This window comes from Trachinotus anak, unplaced genomic scaffold (assembly GCF_046630095.1).
Source record: "Trachinotus anak isolate AG129_WGS33_773 ecotype Australia unplaced genomic scaffold, CSIRO_AGI_Tana_v1 ptg000014l, whole genome shotgun sequence".
In the NCBI taxonomy this organism is placed as follows: domain Eukaryota; kingdom Metazoa; phylum Chordata; class Actinopteri; order Carangiformes; family Carangidae; genus Trachinotus; species Trachinotus anak.
This window is the reverse complement of record NW_027273865.1, coordinates 9,139,454-9,159,866: the sequence shown is the minus strand read 5'-3', so window position 1 is coordinate 9,159,866 and position 20,413 is coordinate 9,139,454. Positions and strand designations below refer to the sequence as shown.

Sequence of the window (20,413 nt, the reverse complement as noted above, 5' to 3'; positions counted from 1 at the left end):
ACACGGAGCATAATCTCAAAGGAACGTTTCCAACATCTTGTGGAATCCATGCGATGGAAAAGTGAGGCTGTTTTGACAGCAATGAGAGGCCCTACCCAGTATTAGTACTGTGTTCCTCATAAAGTGTTCGGTGAGTGTATACTAACAAGGAACTCACCACCTTCTGTACAATACTGTATGTAAATAAGATGGTTTACAATTATGCATTGCGCATGCATATCTCCAATGTGTTCTTAGCTATATACATAGTGACAGTAGGGAAAATATTGATAATTTAGCCAATACCATGCAGGGACAATTACACATGCATTAAAATCGTAATGTTAAATGTGATAATGAACGGCAATTTACAGTCAATGAAAATTAATGAAAATCATTTTTTTCATCTGTGCACAGATAGAGTCTATGGCCTAATTACACCTAGGGAGGTCACTGCCCTCCATTTCACTGGAGGCCAGTGATAGCTTTGATTTTTATAGTGTAACTGTTTTTACCCTTGGTTTACAGATTGCTGATTCATACTTGCAGCAAATACATCAAATTCCAGCCTTGAACAAATTCAACCATCATTTCAAGTAATTCAGAAATTGCGTTGAAAATGCATGTTGTTTTTAAAAGGCTTTAGCAGAATGAAAATGTATTTTGTCTTGTTCTCTCTGTAAGTTTTCCCTCTATCATAAGTTGTTGTCACATAGAAAAAGTTGTTCTGGAAAATTAAATAGCTGTGGATTTGAATGACCTATTTCATGTGTAAAGATTAACAATCTATATACATGAATTGATTGAGGTAAAAGAAAAACTGGACATGAAAAGAGAAATTATTTCATCGTCCAATATTTAGGAGTGTATAATAGCAATCTGAGAGCTTGCTCCGAGTCATTAAGTTAGAAATACTGTGCGGTAATGATGCGTGTTGGTGGAAAGCGCATGGACATAGTACAAGGATGAATTTGAAGAAATGTAAAGTAGAGAGCGGGAGAGACAGAAAAAGAGCAAAAGCAAAGAGGCAAGGAATCATTAAATAGATCACAGTTGTGACACTGCTTCTTTGAAGACACACACGTCCCACTGAGCGTGAGCCTTGAGTGCTACCAATGCCGATAGGCTGCAGGGAGCATCTTTCAGGCTTCTCACTGAGCACTAGCACTAAGATTAGAGGTTCCTTTAATCCGACAAAGGGGATTAAATGCTACAAGAGAGGCGAGAGGACCGCTCCCACGGAGGGGCTGAGATGAATTATTAACACCTCTCTTCAAGACTGGTGATCTAAGTCTTTAAACCAAAAATCACGGTTCTAAGACACTGGTGGCATGTCCTGTCAACCCAACATTCCAGGGAGCACAATGTGATCTTACGAAACACACCGAGCAGGCAGGGTGTGGGTGTGTGAGTTTATGTGTATATCAAAATAGACCCTTAAAACACTAAAAGACAGGCGCAGGATAGTAATATAGTGGGGAAAACACCAATACCATAAAAATTCTTAACTGTTGTTAACATTGGACAGCACTGAAAAGTTAGACAAGACCAAGTCCAGTGGACATAAGTGGCCATCACTTTCGTCTGTGCTCAAAAATCCGAGTCAACTTCATTTGACACACCTAAGCAGTCACAGTGAGTCATAACTGTAGAGACTAAAAGTACACGAGAGTAAGAGCATTATGTGTATGTCCAGATATTTACAAACATATAAATAAAGTGGCACAAAACATCCAAATCCAAAATTGTTGCAAGGCAAGGTCAGTCTGGGATGAGAATGTGTCATCCAAAATTAACACTGTTCTTGCCAAGATCACCTGCAGATGTCCATCAAATCTTCAAATCATTTAAATAATATACTGGCACAGCCAAATTTACAAATAGCTCAACATTACAAATGTAAATCATGGTTGTCCATCATTACTTACCAATCTTGTTCCATCTGCCTTTAGTCCTTGCCTGATAGGTGAGTTCGGGACAACCAGACAGCACCAAGAGAAAAAAAACAAGTTCAAACACAGAAAGAAATCCAGACTTTGCCCTGGAAAACATGTCCAAGAGTTGCTGGCAGCCGAGTCACTTTCACATGGCTGTGTTTCCTCCTAGAACGGCGCGGCTGTGGCGCATGGTAGCCCACGCGTGGGCTGTCATCATCAGTCACGCTGGTGTCAGCAGTGGGTCTCCAGTCCTACCATGCTGCTCTGTGATACCCCAGTCGGGTGCTGGTCTTCACTGATGCTGGAGCTCCGAGTGAAGCCACATCTCTCCCTTCTGTGAGCTCTGCCTCACCAGAGCGCATGGGAACCAAACAGGAATACACAGCTTGCCACGCGACGGCACGGCTCAGCTACGCTCAGCACAGTGCATAGGAACTCGCTCTCACTCAAGCTCACACACACACACACACACTCACACACACTCCCTCTCTCTCCATCTCTCTCACGCTCACTGCTGCCACCGCTGTTGATGCTGATGCTGCTGCTGGAGCTGCTGCTGAATTATTTCCTGCCTTTCTCACTCTGGGTTTCAGGGGGAATTCATTCCTCTGCGCTCGGTCTTTTGCCTAGAGCTTGACACCATGGAGGAGACAGAGGTGGGAGCACAATCCACCCTCTGCACTCTAGAAAGGAGTTTCTAGGAGTGTGTTGGACTGAGGCTGTCTGGGAGTGTAAACCCGCAAACAGGCAAGTCAGAATAACAGGTAGCTGATGAACACAGAGGAAAGACAAGATCCATATTTGTACAGAAGCTCTTTATCAGTAAGACATTTGCATGGAGATTGCATCACCATTGCTAAAGTAATGGGCAAGGCTTTTCTAGGGACAATGGAGCAAGGAGAGAAGGAGAAAGACAGGGCATGAAAAAGGGAGTAGGAGATCAGAGAGGAGCACTCTCCTGGGGAAATTGTGGGGTTCTCTTCTTGACCCACCCCCCTCTGCATTGACAGCCCATGGTCAAAAGAAGTGTGCTAAATCTCCATTGATCAGTGCAGATCAGTTCATGTGTTTCCAAAGTCAATCAAAATCATTGAGGAGAAATTTCTTTATTTTTTTATTTTGACATAAAAAGTTAAGTGTTTGGTCAATAAAAAGTCAAATATGGAGAAAACTGGTGAAAAAAGACTATCATGAATTCCATCACAAAACTCGCAAGATTTTCATCACTGCAACCAACTATTGTAGCTGTCTTATAATGCAACCTCCTCACAATCGCTCCTTCAGGTTTGAGCCTATGGCAGTCATAGAAAACTGCATGTTTTTTGGATGCAAGACACACTGTTTATCAGCCACATTTCTCTGACAAAGCTCCAAGGTCGTTATGCTCCCAAGTTCATAAAACAGGTACTTCACAAGTGGGGAGTATGAACAGGCTGTCTCGTACACACACCATGGCTTTAATGTCCTAATTACAGCTTCTGAGGAAAGCCATGATCAAGTCCATAATTTTTTATACACAGTGCAAATTAATATCCTGAATCCACACATAATCTTCACTCGTTTCCTACCTGCACCCCCCCATTCTCCTATTCCTTCACGCTATCTCGCTTTCCCTTCATAATAACCTGTAATGACACCAGGAACTATAATTAAGCTTTCGGCACATGAGGAGAGAGATGTGTATTTTCTCTAAGACACCAGCAGGAGCATCTGTTGGCAATACACATTTCTGATGACAGATAAACAAGCGCAATGTTTGCTTCTCTCTGGGCTATTACACCATAGCTGAAGTACATAATTCTAAAGTATGACAGTCCCCTGTTAATTGAGTTATAAAATTACAAAGCAAATCTGCACCAGACAAGTTAAATTCGAAACCTAATGTTACAATATATCCTGCTGCATGTCAACAACTCTAAATAGGAGTTTTTCATCAGCAACCTGCAGCTTTTTGTGTTAAACAGTAATACTCAGATTATTCATTTTTGCATATAAAGAGCCCGGTGCTGTACCATGGGCTCCAAATTTAAAGGCTAAGCACTGAGTAGCTTAGACGCAAGCGGTTAGTGGAGTACAACCTGAAAATACATGGAGCGTGTGGTGCAGCTTGTGCTAAATAGCAAGTGGTCTAGAGTGACAGCTTGTTACAGCCCATGTCACATGGCTGTGCTCCTTCATAAGCCATGGGTGTAGAGCAAGGACCTTGAAAATAACAATCAATGCTTTAATGGCAGCAGCATTGTTGCCACTGCCACAGAGTATTCATTTACACCTTAACAAGTAAAACTCTCTGAGAACTGAATTCACTGCACTTCAACATCAAAGACCTGAGAGTTATTATATATTTACCAAACCAGGGGTAATCTAAAAAGTAATGAGCGTCACGATCCCTTTCATAAGCAACAAAATGACACAAGAGTTGAATCTGTAGCAGATATATTCACAATTATGTGACAAAAAGTTCTCAATACAAAGTTCAGAAACAGAAAAACAGCACAGATGTTCCAAAAACAAACTCTGTGCATGTGTCATCAGTGGATAAAAGCAACAGACTTTGATGTCTGCTGCCTCTTGTGTAAAATTAGTTCACACAGACATAAATCTGGTGAAGTGTAGCCAGAATTAGCATTCACAGTGCCTTTGTCTAAGGTCCCTATGAGCCCATTACGTTAACCATTCAAAGTTGTTTTTGCCTCAAAAACACTTTCTGCCTCTTTAATACAGTAGTACAAAAAAGCAGAGGGGAGAAGGAGAGGGGATAAGAGGGATGAGAGGAGAACCTGTGCAGTGTGCGATAGTCAAGGCAGATGTACAGAAACAAATGTAGAGAAGTATTGTTGAGTAGGTTTATTGTCAACAAAAAAGTCACTACTGCTGAGGAAGGAGTAAAGAGGAGTAGAGTGGAGTGAAGTGGAGGGGATGCGGGAACCCCTACATCCATACTGGTAAGTCAGACAGCTTATCACCCCCAGACAAGAGCCCCCTGGATAAATGTGGTCAAGCAGGAGAGGAGCCCAGCTTCAACAGTGATGGGGTGCAGGACAGTGATAAGGATGAAGCTCTACTGGGTGGAACGGGGGAGTGAGGCAAGGGGCCCCAGGCTGAGAAACTCAGCCAACAGCAATACTCATTCCAGCTCCCCCTGGCTAAACCTCTTAAAAAATTTACACATAGGCATTCACCATACTCAGCAAATATAGGTTACGGCATGAATGTGTGTGTGTTCATGTGTCTTAAGTGTACCTGTGTATGTGTGTTCAACTGCACGTTTTACTACAGAACAGAAAAAAGGAGAGAAAGTGAGAGGAGAGTAGAAAGAGCTGAAGAGTGGATGGGAGACAAGGAGAGTGGAAAGAAGCAAGACAGAGAGAGAGAAACTGTCTTCTTGATGTTTTTCCGATGCCAGCCTCTTGAAAACACACCATGAAATTTGCTTTTTCACAGGAAGTGACAGAGCGAGCACCATGAATTGATCCCCTGATGGAGATCTGGCTCTTTGTGTAGTCGTTTTCTCCTCTGCACATCTGCCTGCCCAGATACTGGATAATCTACTCGCTCCCGGCATTCCTAATCCAACCATCCATCCCCATTCACTCCGCCCATGTGTGTCCCAAAGCAGGACAGGGGGGTAGTTTGGAAGTCTATAATAGAATAGATTTGGTTGTTTGTCTCTCTTGAAATGACTGTAGTGTGGCACTGAAATGATTATTTCTCCTGCCTCGCAAACCTCTGGGTAATGATTAACATTCTAATTATAATACCAGAATTAGAGCGCTGCAACTTTCAATCAGATAATCAGTGATGGAACCTTTTTTTGTTAGCAGCTGAGTTCCCTCCTTCCCCGAATTTTAAAGTCACCAATATTGACAAGACAAATATATCAAAGCTGAGACATCCATGCCAATCTCTTTGAATTTTGAATGAAAATGCAAAGAAAAATACAGAGATCATGGTCGACACAGCATGCGACATACTTGAATTGAGCACAACTCCCAGTACGGCTCCTGGCAAACAAATGTTAAAGATCATAAGCTGATTATCCCTCTGTCAGCCAAATCAAATAAGTAAACAAGCTAGACTAGAAAAGGGCAGTGCTTGTGGAAAGTGCTTAGTAAATATGGCTGTAATGTACACATGTCCCTGGCTCTTCTGTCAGATGACTGGTCACTGTGAAAACTGGAAATCATAACAGCTTACAAAAGCCATGTTCATTAAGAAATATACTACAGTTTGATTAAGGGTGCACCAACTCTTAATTACAAAATTAGATAAACATCTATGCCTACACAGTTATATGGTAAATAACTTCCGATTCAACATTTACCATATCTGTAACAAAAACAAATGTATGTCCTCCCTTCAAATTCAATGTGGATGATCTCATTTTGTAAACTAATCAGAAATGTATTATGTTCTGCACCCCAGTAACATGCTGTACTAAACAGCTCCTCAATCAAATTGCTGGTAAAGGCATCCATATGTAAATTTTATATGTAACCACTCAGAAACAGGCTGGGCTCGTTATAATGTACATGAAAACAGCAATTGAAGTCAAAAGTGTGGTGCAAGCTGAAGGTGCAATTACATCAGGAATAAATTCCTCCACAATCAATTCCTTATACCGCATAAACTTGTGCACAGAATGTGTCTGTGAATGGTCCCGCAAGTCAAAGAACAGAGAGGTAATAAGAATCAGAATGAGTTAGTGATGGCTGTCATAAAATACGGCAGGGGCTTCTATTTACAACCTGTAATAAAACTGCCTCTGCTGCGATTTATGGAGATGCTTGCCCCACACAGCTAAACCCTTTTTGCCAAGGGCATGTTAATAACCTCCATACTGCATTCTGAATATATTGGCAGATAGACATTTTGTCTAATAGAGCACTGCAAAACGGAAAGCGGGTTCTAAAAAAAGCAACAGTGTCATGCTTACAGTATATGGTATTCTGGTGGCTGCATGGCTCCAGCCTGAAGATTTTATTCCATCTCTGAGACCCACCCAAACTGCATACTGTGTCTCCATACTCATCAACGCTTTGTCCCCCTTCATAAAAAAAAAAAACAACTTTTTCCCCACCAACAGCCCACTGGAAATGTTAAAACCGTATTAATGGGATTGAATCCTAAAATAATGAACAGAAATATTGCATAAAATATGGCATTAACATTAATTTGTGACACATTAATTACTATTACACCATTACAAGATTAATACAGACTGACACAGTCTGGGTAATCTGCTGCATAGAGCATGTTATTCTAGAAAATAATTTAAACTCAAGGTCAATTTCCACCTTTTTTTTGAGCTTTCAACCGCATCTTCATGAGGATGGAGTGTTCAGCTGTCAAAACGTGATGGTCATATGATAACAGGTGGTTGTATAGAGTGTGGGTGTTTGCAGTTGTTTTGTTTTTTATGACCACTGACATCACACATTAATACACTAATTAAAAAAATTATTGTGCAGATTAGCTTTTATCCTGCACTTCAGAATTTATCTAACCAAATAAGGGCAGAGGAATAAATGTTAAGAAATCAATATTAACATATCAATATTACCTTCACAGAAAGCAATACCCACATACATATTTATAGTTTTATATTATTCCTAATGCCAAAAATATTTTGTTATTTACCATTTCATCCATCATGTTTGGCGTGTACAAGTGTCTCAGGATTACCAAAATTCTGGTAACAGAATACCCATGATAATTTATTATAACTACTGACATTAGTGCATTTAATAATGCAATACTGACTACACTTAAAAGCCAGGCACAAACATATTTTGCTGATTAGACCTCAGCTGAGGTGGAATGTAGGCGGTGCTATGGTGGGAATTAAAGAGGTCACCTGACACTGTGAGAATGATAAAGGTGTAATTTGTACTCCCTAGTAGATTCAATAAACTGGGAGAATGAGGGAGATGTCAAGCAAGCACGGTCTATAGGCGCCCACACATCAAATCAGCCACAATAAATGAAAGCTTTTATGTACAAGTGTATGTACAGTGAATCCATAAAGTATTCACAGAGCTTCACTTTTTCCATATTTTGTTATGTTACAGCCTTATTCCAAAATGGATTAAATTCATTTTTTTTTATCTCAAAATTCTACACACAATACCCCATAATGGCAAAGTTAAAAAAGTTAGCCTGGAATTTTTGCAAATATATTAAAAATAAAAAACCAAAAACATCACATGTACAGAAGTATTCACAGCCTTTGCCATGACACTCAAATTGAGCTCAGGTGCATCCTGTTTCCACCGATCATCCTTCAGATGATTCAGATGGAAAGGCACACACCTGTGTATATAAGGTCCCATAGTTGACAGTGCATGTCAGAGCACAAACCAAGCCATGAAGTCCAAGGAATTGTCTGTAGACCTCTGAGACAGGATTGTATCGAGGCACAGATCTGGAGAAGGGTACAGAAAAATTTATGCAGCATTGAAGGTCCCAATGAGCACAGTGGCCTCCATCAACTGTAAATGGAAGAAGTTTGGAACCACCAGGACTCTTCCTAGAGCTGGCTGCCCGGCCAATCTGAGTGATCGGGGCAGTAGGGCCTTAGTCAGGGAGGTGACCAAGAACCCGATGGTCACTCTGACAGTGCTCCAGCATTGCTCTGTGGAGAGGAGAACCTTCCAGAAGCACAACCATTTCTGCAGCACTCCACCAATCAGGCCTGTATGGTAGAGTGGCCAGACGGAAGACAAAAATGGTGTGCCAAGCTTGTAGCATCATACTCAAAAAGACTTTAATTGCTGCCAAAGGTGCTTCAACAAAGTACTGAGCAAAAGCTGTGTATACTTATGTACATGTTATATTTTTATTTTTTATTTTTAACAAATTTGCAAAAGTTTCAAGCAAACTTTTTTCACTTTATGATTATGGGGTATTGTTTGTAGAATTTTGAGATAAAAATGAATTTAATCCATTTTGCAATAAGGCTGTAGCATAACAAAATGTGGAAAAAGTGAAACGCTGTGAATATTTTCTAGATGCACTGTATATTAGACCTTTAATACTGTGATCTTTCAAGTCGTATCCCAGTACATCAAACAAAACTGTAGCATAATATTTTTAACCTATTATGCAGCTTTGAACTACTCTGAGGTTATGATCAGACATCAGCAGCACAGGAAATAAATGGACCAAAGACCAAAAGACTGTATCTTTAATCCTGTATCATGAATGCACACCATAAGTTACAAAACAGGAAAAGGTCACTCAACAGGCAGTAGAAATGAGACATACAGACCATTATGCTAACAACCTGGATTAGTATTATACCATAATTGTAAAAAATGTGTATGATATTACCAAGATGTAACATTCAGTTCTGGAGAAATGTGGCAACGAGACAGATATAAGACACAGACATTAGCAGAAATCATTTGTACCCAGTTATGAGCCATTATAGCAAGAACACTGTTTGTTCATAATCACAATGCACAGACTGTCCTACACTACATGTAGCTGTAATGAGAAGAATCAATTTATTGCTATTCTAGTCTCCATTATTGGGATGGAGGGGAACAGTACATGTACAGATGTGAACAGTGCTCTATCCCCACTTTGGCTGAAGAGTTTCACCTGATCACTGGTCTCACAGGTGAAGGTCACCAGCTCTTCAGACCAAAAGCACTACACGCTCTATATCACACACTCAATTAAATAACAGGCTTCAGCAGTCCCAGCTCTCAACTCTCTCTCCTCTTTCTCTGTCTCTTTCTCATATCTCAAAACACTATAAAATCTAAATTACACACTCAGCTGTGGTCTGCAAAACTAAATTTGTTTTCTGGCAGTGCACATTAGTAGAATGTAGCAATACTAGTTTATAATTATTCACTGTTCATCACCAAATCCTACAAGATGCTAATGTAATGATGCTCTTACAAGGACAGTGACATAACAGACACAAGTCACATTTCATTGACACATCATCGTCATCAAAAAACTGTCACAGATAACAGTTGTGGCAATGACTGTAAGAAATAAATAAACCCGGCATGGCAGTAACACGACTACAAGGCAAGATCCAATAATGGCTTTTCAAAATATTCAAGGAAATAAAGAGGTTTTTATTATACTGAAGCTCAGCTTTCAGACACTACATTTTTGGTGACTATGACCACAGAGATGTTCAATAACAATGCAGTGTGTAGTATTAACCACACCATTCAAAACAGAAAATGTAAAGGATAAATGATGGAAAAAGGTGAAACAAAAATACGAAATAAAGTTTTACATTTCACCTTAAAAACTGCCACAGTGTTGCACTAGCCTCGGCTGTGCTGGCTCAGGACAGGCCAGTGCATATATTCCTCAGCCTGTGATGATGTGGCCTCTTTGAAGCAGCGCAGAGATGTCACAGTCTCCAGTTCAGTTCAGTTAAACTGACCCACACAGCACCAGCACTGATGTGGTAGGGACACTACACACCCTCACATTAGAGTTTTACAGATTGATAGAGTCAGACATGACATTTGCCATTTTAGCCAGTAGTTATCAGGTCTAAGTATAAATCTGGATAATATTAACATCTTAACAAGCGTCATGTTGAACTTTCATTTGACCTGAAGGAAAACACCATGTCAACCCATCATGAAATCCTTGTAAAAGTGAGCATAATGTTACATTTAGCAATAGTTTTGGCTTTGATTATATTTTCCTTAGATCATATTATGTCATTCATGTTCTGAACATGTGCACATTCTTTTCAAGTAGAAAAGAACCATAATAGGTAATGTTGTGGAAAGGTGAGAAATGGGCTGTACTTATCTGAAGTCGATGTGCCACTAGACATAAATCATTACCTCAGTTTAGCTTCAGGCTGTTGCACAGTCTCATTCATTTGAATACTGTACATTTGCAAACTACTAGACTGTTGGCCAATCGATCATCAGCTGTATACAGTCCGGAGGCTTGTTTGCTCTAAGAATATAAACTAACTTGTCTGAAGTTATTTATTATCAAATACAAAATAACTGTGGCAGAAATGCCAAAGGTGGCCTGGGATCAGCAAAAGAAGCTCTCATTATAAAACACACACCCAAAGCATTGTGGAAGTGCTGTTTATACAGATGGATGAAGTGAGACGCCAAGTCTCTCAGACTAACTTTCTGGAGATGTTTATAAAATGAGCTCCTTGGCTACAAGCAGAGGAGTAGGAGAGACTGCCAGCAGATTGGAAGCTATACACATCCATTACCGCATATCATCAGCAACAATCACATCATCTCTCAGACACTTCCAGGTAGACTTGAGCCCCTTTCAGGCCCTATTGGAGCTGCCAGCCCAGTATCCATACAGTCACCCAAGCTTACAGCACGTCCTTCCATTTCAGTAACACTTTTGATCACTGCAAATTGAATGAGCATAACAAGCCAGTCAATATGAAATTTACCCCCTATATCCAGTTCAAAATATGACTATGCAGAAATAACAGCAGGAGAGAAGTGCACTCAGACTGAAGTCAGGAGTTTCCATAATTATATTCATTTCCCCTGCACTCTTTTGCTCTCCTCCAGAAAGAAGGATCACCTTTCATGTGGGGAACAAAATGCAGCTTACTGCCATTTACTTATTCGCATATACAGGGGGCATATTGAAAATGTGTCTGCTTTTAACACACTGGTCTCAGATGTTTAAGTGTAACCATACCAGGAAATACCAGTAAATTGTTGACATTGTACACCCACATTCCACCACTAAAAACTGTTCAACTGTTTGGTCGCAGCTGTCCTAACTAGAATTTCTGCTTATTGCCAATACAGAGCAAATGCCCTGGCAGCGGTGTTTCAAACCATGCTCATATTCCCAAGTGTCTAAGTCAACTGCATAAGCCCAAGGGTAACACACTTAGTTAGCTGGCACAATTTCTATGTTTTGGACCGAGTGATTTAAATAAACAGTAGGCTTCCACACAGCTGTCACAATGACCTCATGAGCTTTGCTACAATTAAGTAACCTTTTTCTGCTGGAGAAAGGACACATACACAAAGATAAGGATTCCAGCTCTGAGCTCCAGTAATAAGCTGCACAATATGGGGTTTGGTCAACGAGTCCTCAAACGACATAGGTCAGTTGTCCTTACACTCTTACACAACCCATTGAGTGTCTCCCAAAACAGTGCCCCTGTGGCGGCAGGCATAATGGACCTTTGTCGTCATGGTTACAATAACAAAGGTTTTATGGGATGGTCACAGTTTAGTTAGATTTAGGCAAAAAAAGTACTAGGTAAAGTTTGGGAAAAGTGCTTTGGGTTAAAATAAGGCTTGAGGGCCATCATCGTCATGGTTACAGTCATAAATTCACTGTGACCATGCAATGGAACAGTCAGGATCAAACAAACTATTGGTTTCTATCTTCCATGTCAAATTCCTGTGTTTTGTGGACCAGTCCACACCCGTCTTTAACACAGACTCGTCACTCTTTATACTACGTCCTCCCATTATAATTACCACACAAGCAGTCATCTAAGTAAAAAATCATAAAAATGATTAAAAATAAAATATTTTTTTCATGCAACAATTATTTACATTACCAGTTGAATGTTTCTTTATGAATAAATTAATCATTTAATGTATAAAATATTACAAAACAGTGAAAAATCACATCATCCAAGCAATATGCTCTAACTATAATTACAATTTCTTCATCTATTAAGCATTAACTTCATTAATGCTTCATTACCACTTGTTCATTTGTTCACCTGGGTACAAGCTGACTGGTAAATAACATTCAATCATACTCACACAGGTGTACATGGTGGCCTTTTTAACTTGGCACTCCCAGACTACCCTGGAGATACCCTAATGTCAGCAGCATTTGCAGCTGCAGGTCTTTTCCTTGCTTCTAGTATTTCTGACAGAATATTTGTTGCTTCTCAGATTACTGAGGAGCTCCCTCCAAGACACTTTTCAGCCACATCTACCTTTTGTATCCATGTGCTATAAATGGTCAATTATTTGATGCAAGTTTCTCTGAAATGCACTCATAGATTCCAAATATTTTACAGATATTAAAGCTATGAATTTATTGTGTTCAGTGCCATTACTACAGTGGAGGCACACACTGTTTATTTTGACCTAGTGTTGGTTCCTTTATAGCAGTGGCAAACACATGCCACACATCTTTCCTATTCAGATGCCTTCAACAAGAAGTCAAGAGGTCAAACTACTGACCTACAGAAACATTCATGAGGGAATTCAAGGTTCAGCTCCACAATACCCCACCTGGGTCCTTTCACAGAGACAGAGAGAGAGAGAGAGAGATGGAGAGAGATAGTGAGAAATACACCCTCTGATATGCTGGGGTGGGCCCACTGCTCTCGGGAGTAGTGTTGGGCATTAAATCTGCCTGGGGATGAGAAAGAGTGGCAGCCACTCAGCTAGTGGGCCTCAAAACACATTTTAAATTTTGTCGGGATGACATGTCTCGTCCACCTCTCAGACTGTGCTGACAGGGGTGACAGTTAGCCAGCTTTTATGAGTCCAACTTGAAGGTTGCAGAAAGTCAGTTGAAACTCACCTGCAAAGCATGAGAGTAAGTTTTTACATTTGTGTTGTCATGGTTGGACTTTTATTTTCTTACGTTTTTCTTATGTTTTTAAATTAAAAAGCTTATACATACAAAAATATAAACTTGATTTAGAACAAACAGCTATGACTTAGTCCATAAATCCTATTCACAGTAAGAAACTGCCAGACACATACATTTATCACATGGACTGCGGTGATGATGCAAGGCTGAATATGAATGTTTTTGAGATAAATTGCTTGTCACCTTGTCATAGCTGGCTGCAAGTCGACACTCATCATGAACCTCTGTTGTGTGTTTGTCCCTGGCTGAAACTCATCTTACTGTACAAAGATGACAACATGTTTCTGCAAGTTGGAAAGAACCTTTCTTCTACAACATAATATCGATGCTTTATGCCACAGCGAGTGGGAGCATGAAAGAGAGACAAGGATAAAATATACATCTACACCCAAGGACCAGTTTCACGCTGCGATGTATTGATTGGAGATGATTGATTCTGTGGATCAATGTTGTATTAAGCATTTATGTTCTCATGTGGTATCAAGCCCCACGGACACAGAAATCTTTCTATTAACTGCAATGATTGAACTACACCATCAGCTAACATTCAGGAAGGGTCTCTAAGTACTACAGCTCTGGCTAGTCAGCTAGGAAGTGGACAGGTGTTCAGAACACCAGCCTTGTCCAGGGTTCAAAGGTCACAGCAGCAGTTAAAGATTAATGAAATGTGGTGGAAATTAGTACACTGTATCTGAGTGGAAAGATAATCACAGTGCCCACAAATTGCTGTTAACTGATCAGTGCTGAGGCAGCTTCCTGGTGCTAAATGCCATAGAAGCAAACTCAGCTCACAACATTCAAAATTCTAGTAAGAGAAGCAATGTACTGTACACTGTATGCTGTGTAGTGGAGTCCCACCACCCACCTTGTTCACTGCGCTAGCATTTGACAGTCCACCAAAACAACATGTCGGCCGTGTGGAACTTTTACAAAGTGTGTGAGACTGATATAACATATGCCATTTGCAATGCATGCCATGAGGGGGAAACATCAAGTACACACAGGGCTGCAAGCCATGTTCTGAGGCATATTTACTTTCTTAGTTACATTTGTTACAATTTGCATGCAGCTTGTATCTGACTTGAGATCCTATTATTCTTTAGTTTGCATAATGCAGCTGAGTAAATGTTCTGAGATATATTGCCTTTTATTAGTTGGACTATTTGCACTGTTTAGCTTATTGAATAAGCTTAATATTTTTTTATTCTGTTGATGACTGTATTAATTCACATAAATTAGCACGTGTAATTAATTAATTATTACATTGTGTCATTCAGTTGTCCTTACTGTAGGATACTTGTTGCATTGCTTCCAGGGAGTTTTTTGTGCTGCTCTGTTGAACAAAGTAAAATCAAGTTGCTGACTGAATAACAATGACTTTTTGTGGTCCTCTTATCCAGTTATGCTGCTGACTGTTGGAGGTCCTAGTATACTACAAAGCTAAGCAGAGTGATTTGCTAGACTAACTAGACTGACCGCCAATCTCAATTATAGATGATCAGTATTGGTATCAGCTGCAAAAAAACATGATCGAGGCATCGCTATCAAACACTGATACATAAATAGATAAATTTTTAAAAAAGCCCTCATGAGGATTGAAATTTATTTTTTTGTCATTCTGTAAAATATTTCTCAATAAACTGTGAACATGGAGAAGCTACAGGTACAGTAAGTAAAAATGTAAAGGAAAGTGTACAATGCACCGTGTATCTGACTTTTTCTCCCAGCAGTAGTTTGTTTTCCTAAAGATATTTAGTACCTAGTGATTTTAAATGCACATCTTCAGTTTTGGGCAAGATTTGGTTGGAAATGCATGTAAATTCAATTACTTTTCTTTTAGTTTATATTTATATAACACTATGTAAAAATATAATTGTTTATTTAACTGTATAATTAATTTACCCTTTTTTAAACATTCTTTTAGGTTTTCCTATTTTAGCCAAATATTCAAAGGTTCTTAACTGAGCTGCTCAGACTTTTTGTAACATGCAACTGTTAATAATAGGTTTGTTAGAGTTTTTGACCAGTAGTAGCACTATGAGGTAATACTTCTACAAGTGAGTTGAAGGTTATCTGTACTGTGTATGCACACAAAGACACACATGCACATGTATGAGCACGCAGGCAGCATAATACACATTCCTGCTGCTGGTTCACTGATCAAAGGTTGGTGGCACCAATCATAGCAAAGAACCATAGCAAGTCCCCAATAAAGGCAGAGAGGCTAAGCTAGTTAACATGACTCTGTGATTACAAAAAAAAAAAAGAAAATCAGCTTTGCAAATATTTTACAAGAAAAGGAAATACAACATGTTTGTCAGTTCTCAAAGATGAAAAACACTGAATGTGAACTGTGAAGAGGTTTGTTTGTTTCAAAGAATACACACCAGGGCACATTTAATTATTTTTTTCTGAGGCAGAACTCTTTATTTGCAACAAAAGTCACACAAATTAAAAAGACTTTCTACATGTGGAAAGAAACAGTTCCTTTAGAAATTATCCATGGCACATGTCAAATTCATGACTACCGGTAAATAAATATTGTGTAACTTAAAAGAGTTTACCATTTCAGGAACTGACAGAAGAAATAGAACTGCACAGTACACTTTCTTATAACAAAAATATTCATGCTTCAAAATCTCTAATGTCATCTGAATCAAATACTCAAAACTCTGTGAACCAGATAATCATGCCTTTTTCAGCAGTTGTTTCCTTATGATTTCTGCAAAGTAGATAGAGAATCAACTGCAAGCCTCTCCTGATGTGTTCATTGAAAGAACTTTCCTTGAAGGTTAGCCAAATTATTAACAGAAATGTACTGGTGCATTGATGGACAGAGGCATAACAGCTAACAATAGTACTTCCTTTGATAAACGAGACAACCAGATGTGATTAACACGTCTCTGATTGTGCTGTCAGTCTTCCAAATGGACAGGCCCTCTGTGCTCACCTCTCTGCCATTCCAGTCCAAATGGCTGGGTGTGGAGATGTGTCTCCACATTTCCAGCACTCACTCATTTGAAAGACCCCTTCGCTCTTCACTAAATCTTTCTTGGCCCATCTGGAGATAGGGTTTTATACAGGACAGAAGTCCACTCAGGCTAGCCATCACCTTTAGTGTCCCCACTGATACAGCATGCCATTAGCATTAACACCAGGCTACACGCCGAGAAATCGAAGATGAGCTTGACAGAGTGATATGAGAGGTGGAACACTATCTGATGAGTGCATTTTAGTGTAATACAATAATCAGAATCAGAATCAGAATCAGAATCAGAATCAGTTTTATTGCCAAGTATGCTTTCACATACAAGGAATTTTTTCTGGTGATTGGTGCAATTGATCAGCAACAGTGGGGCTCTCTAGCCTTGTTGATGAGGCTAATAGCAGATGGGAAGAAGCTATTTTTGTGGCGAGAGGTTTTGGTCCTGAAGGACCGCAGCCTCCTGCCAGAGGGGAGTGTCTCAAAGAGTTTGTGTCCAGGGTGGGAGGAGTCAGCTACAATCTTCCCTGCACGCCTCAGAGTCCTTGAGGCGTACAGGTCCTGGAGGGACGGAAGATTGCAGCCAATCACCTTCTCAGCAGAGTGGATGATACGCTGCAGTCTGTTATTGTCCCTCTCCGTGGCAGCAGCGTACCAGATGGTGATGGAGGAGGTGAGGATGGACTCAATGATGGAGGTGTAGAAGTTCACCATCATAGTCCTTGGCAGGTTGAACTTCTTCAATTGCCTCAGGAAATACATCCTCTGCTGAGCTTTTTTGATGAGGGAGCTGATGTTTAGCTCCCATTTGAGATCCTGTGTGATGGTGGTTCCCAAGAAGCGAAAATGCTCCACGGTAGCCACGGGGGAGTCACACAGGGAGATGGGGGTGGGTGGGGCTGGGCTCTTCCTGAAGTCCACTATCATTTCCACTGTCTTCAGAGCGTTTAGCTCTAGGTTGTTCTGCCTGCACCAGGTCACCAGACGCTCAGTCTCCCACCTGTAGGCAGACTCAACGCCATCAGAGATGAGTCCAATGAGAGTGGTGTCGTCTGCAAACTTCAGGAGCTTGACAGACTGATGGCTGGAGGTGCAGGTGTTGGTGTACAGGGAGAAGAGCAGAGGAGAAAGAACGCAGCCTTGTGGGGATCCAGTGCTGATGGTCTGGGAGTCAGACACATGCTTTCCTAGCTTCACGTGCTGCCTCCTGTCAGACAGGAAGTCGGTGATCCACCTGCAGGTGGAGTCAGGCACGCTCAGCTGGGAGAGCTTGTCCTGCAGCAGAGCCGGGATGATGGTGTTGAAGGCAGAGCTGAAGTCCACAAACAGGATCCTGGCATAGGTCCCTGAGGAGTCCAGGTGCTGGAGGATGAAGTGGAGAGCCATGTTGACGGCGTCATCTACAGACCTGTTGGCTCTGTAGGCGAACTGCAGGGGGTCCAGGAGTGGGTCAGTGATGGATTTGAGATGGGACAGGACAAGACGCTCAAATGATTTCATGACCACAGAGGTCAGGGCAATGGGTCTATAGTCATTTAGTCCTGTGGGCCTTGGTTTTTTGGGGACAGGGATGATGGTGGAGGATTTGAAGCAGGCTGGCACGTGGCAGATCTCCAGTGAGGTGTTGAAGATGTCTGTGAACACTGGAGACAGCTGATCAGCACAGTGCTTCAGGGATGATGGAGAGACAGAGTCAGGACCGGCTGCTTTGCGGGGGTTCTGCTTCTTAAAAAGCCTGTTGACATCTCTAATAATAATAATAATAATAATAATAATAATAATAATAATTAATAAATAATAATAATTAATAATTAATAAATACAATAATAAAATTAATTAATATTCCTATAATTTTTGATATTTCTTGTCACAACAGTCTTAAGAAAATTTGCTATTCACAGAATGATTTGTTATTTGAGTGATTTTTGGCCAAGTATGAATGATAAAACTGTCAGTTGCTTTCAAACAACTGCTACCAAAGAACCTGGACAGATAAATTAAATAAAACAAGGCAGATGTGATGTTCAATAACCTATGATTTACAGAATCTACAAATAATCCTCTCAGAGCAAATGTGTACATATAGTCTAGTAACCCAGCAGTTGTAGTATTTGTCATGCAAATGTGTGGTTATAATGAATAATGTTTGTGCCCCTCAAATCCATGAAGGTGTGTGTTTGTTGGAAAAAAAATACTGTTTTTCAATATTAAAATGCTGCTAAAAGAAAAAGTACAGCACATACAGTACTCATCATAGTTAAGGTATTTGTAAATGACAGCAGCCTTTTTTTTCTTGGTTTCATTTGAAATTTTGTGACTTATTATACAACACTGGCATCATTTATTATTTTGCACGCTGTTGTTATTTGAACTTTAATACCCACAGCAGATTTAGTTGATAAATAACATGCCCATATGTTGTTTGTTCACATATAAACTCAGTAGAGGAGCAATTATTCAAATTAAGTAGAACAAGCTAAGCTGATTAATTATTATGACATTATGTTAGGTAAGAAAATCAAATGAAAAACAACGAGACTTGCCAAGCAAAGTATGTTGCAATGGTCAGACAAAACAATATCAAATTCAGTATGATGAAAATGATCATGTACATAATGAAATTTACAATTTACAATAGCCCCATCATAGACATCTGTCAGTAATTTGCCAGTGGTCTGTTTTGTTCAAGTTCAGCTGTTTCAGTATTATTAAAGCTGCCTTAATTGATATTCTGTTCTATGATGCTGACAACACTCTACACTTCTTTCATCATGTCTGCCTGATTAAACAGATGCAACAGCAGCACTTCAACTTGCCACAGCAAGGGGAAAAAAGTGGTTGCCAACCGGGTCAAAAAATGCAACCAGACATGGACAGCAAATGAGATACTATTACTATCAAACCCTAAACTTACCCCTAACTTCAAAATATGTTTGTGAAAAATTACAGACAGTGCATCCAGTAGGCAACATGTGCATCCCGTATTATGTGGCATTCTTTACCAAATACAAACTGTATTTGTATGCTCTTTTTATGCTGAACAGGCAGTATACAATTGCTTTGTCAGAGCATAGCAGCTTTTTTTTTTTTTTTTTTTTTTTTTTTTTTACATGAGGTTGTTGATGAGAAGGTTGATAACCTACTATACCATCCACAACTGTGTATGAGCTGGACTGGCTCTTGATTCTCAGTGGGTTTGGCACTATGATCGAATTATTACGAAATATGAATTTTAGTCATTGTTATCACCAAAAATAAAATTTCTGTAATCCAAGTTTAAAAACTTTCCATCTGTAAAGACCATAGTGTCCATAGTGATGAACAATTTTGTCTATAGGCTTTTCTTTCTTTGGACTAAAATTAGTTTACAGTATAGCTATAGGTGGATCAAACAAACAACCTATTTGGCAGGAAAATGTGCAAAACAGCGAAGCTTAACAACCTGGTAAGCTGTCGTGAAAAATCTTTGCAATGGACATGGCTGACCTCAGGCTTTGCTGTCCCAAGCTGAAAAATATCAAGCAAGCATAAAGTGGCTTTTTAAAATCGACCACTAGAACGACACAAAAGAAAGGTTTACAACCATGACATGAGCTTAGGTAATTAAATCAAATTATAAACACTGAGACTTGGCAGACAGAACATCTCCAGTGGTCAGAAGAAATAATACCAAATTCAATCTGATGAAAAAGATCACACACAGTCATGCCTAATAAAAAGTATAGCAGATATTTATTAGACCAATAAATGAGAACATGTTACTCTTTGCTGTAGCAACAACTTTTTTTAAAGTAATGTTTTTAATATTATAAAATAAGCTATTGATAATTTCCCCTTTGTGTGTTGTCACACCACATGCCCATCAGGAACTTTTATAATTGCTTGCCAGTGGACA

The 20,413-nt window shown here is 39.8% G+C and overlaps 1 protein-coding gene across 17 annotated transcripts in view; it reads right to left on the bottom strand.

Annotated features, from left to right (window-relative positions):
• The window catches only part of robo2 (roundabout, axon guidance receptor, homolog 2 (Drosophila)), a 314,222-nt gene that overhangs the window by 261,352 nt on the left and 32,457 nt on the right, over positions 1-20,413 (bottom strand). For 14 of the 17 annotated variants that reach the window (XM_071495712.1, XM_071495718.1, XM_071495724.1 and 11 more), the window contains exon 1: positions 1,908-16,785. The exons of the other annotated variants lie outside the window; for them this stretch is intronic. In XM_071495712.1, the coding sequence (XP_071351813.1) occupies positions 1,908-2,031 (124 nt within the window). In that variant the 5' untranslated portion in view covers positions 2,032-16,785. Of the gene's footprint in view, positions 1-1,907; positions 16,786-20,413 lie in introns of those variants that run through there. 17 annotated transcript variants of the gene reach the window in all.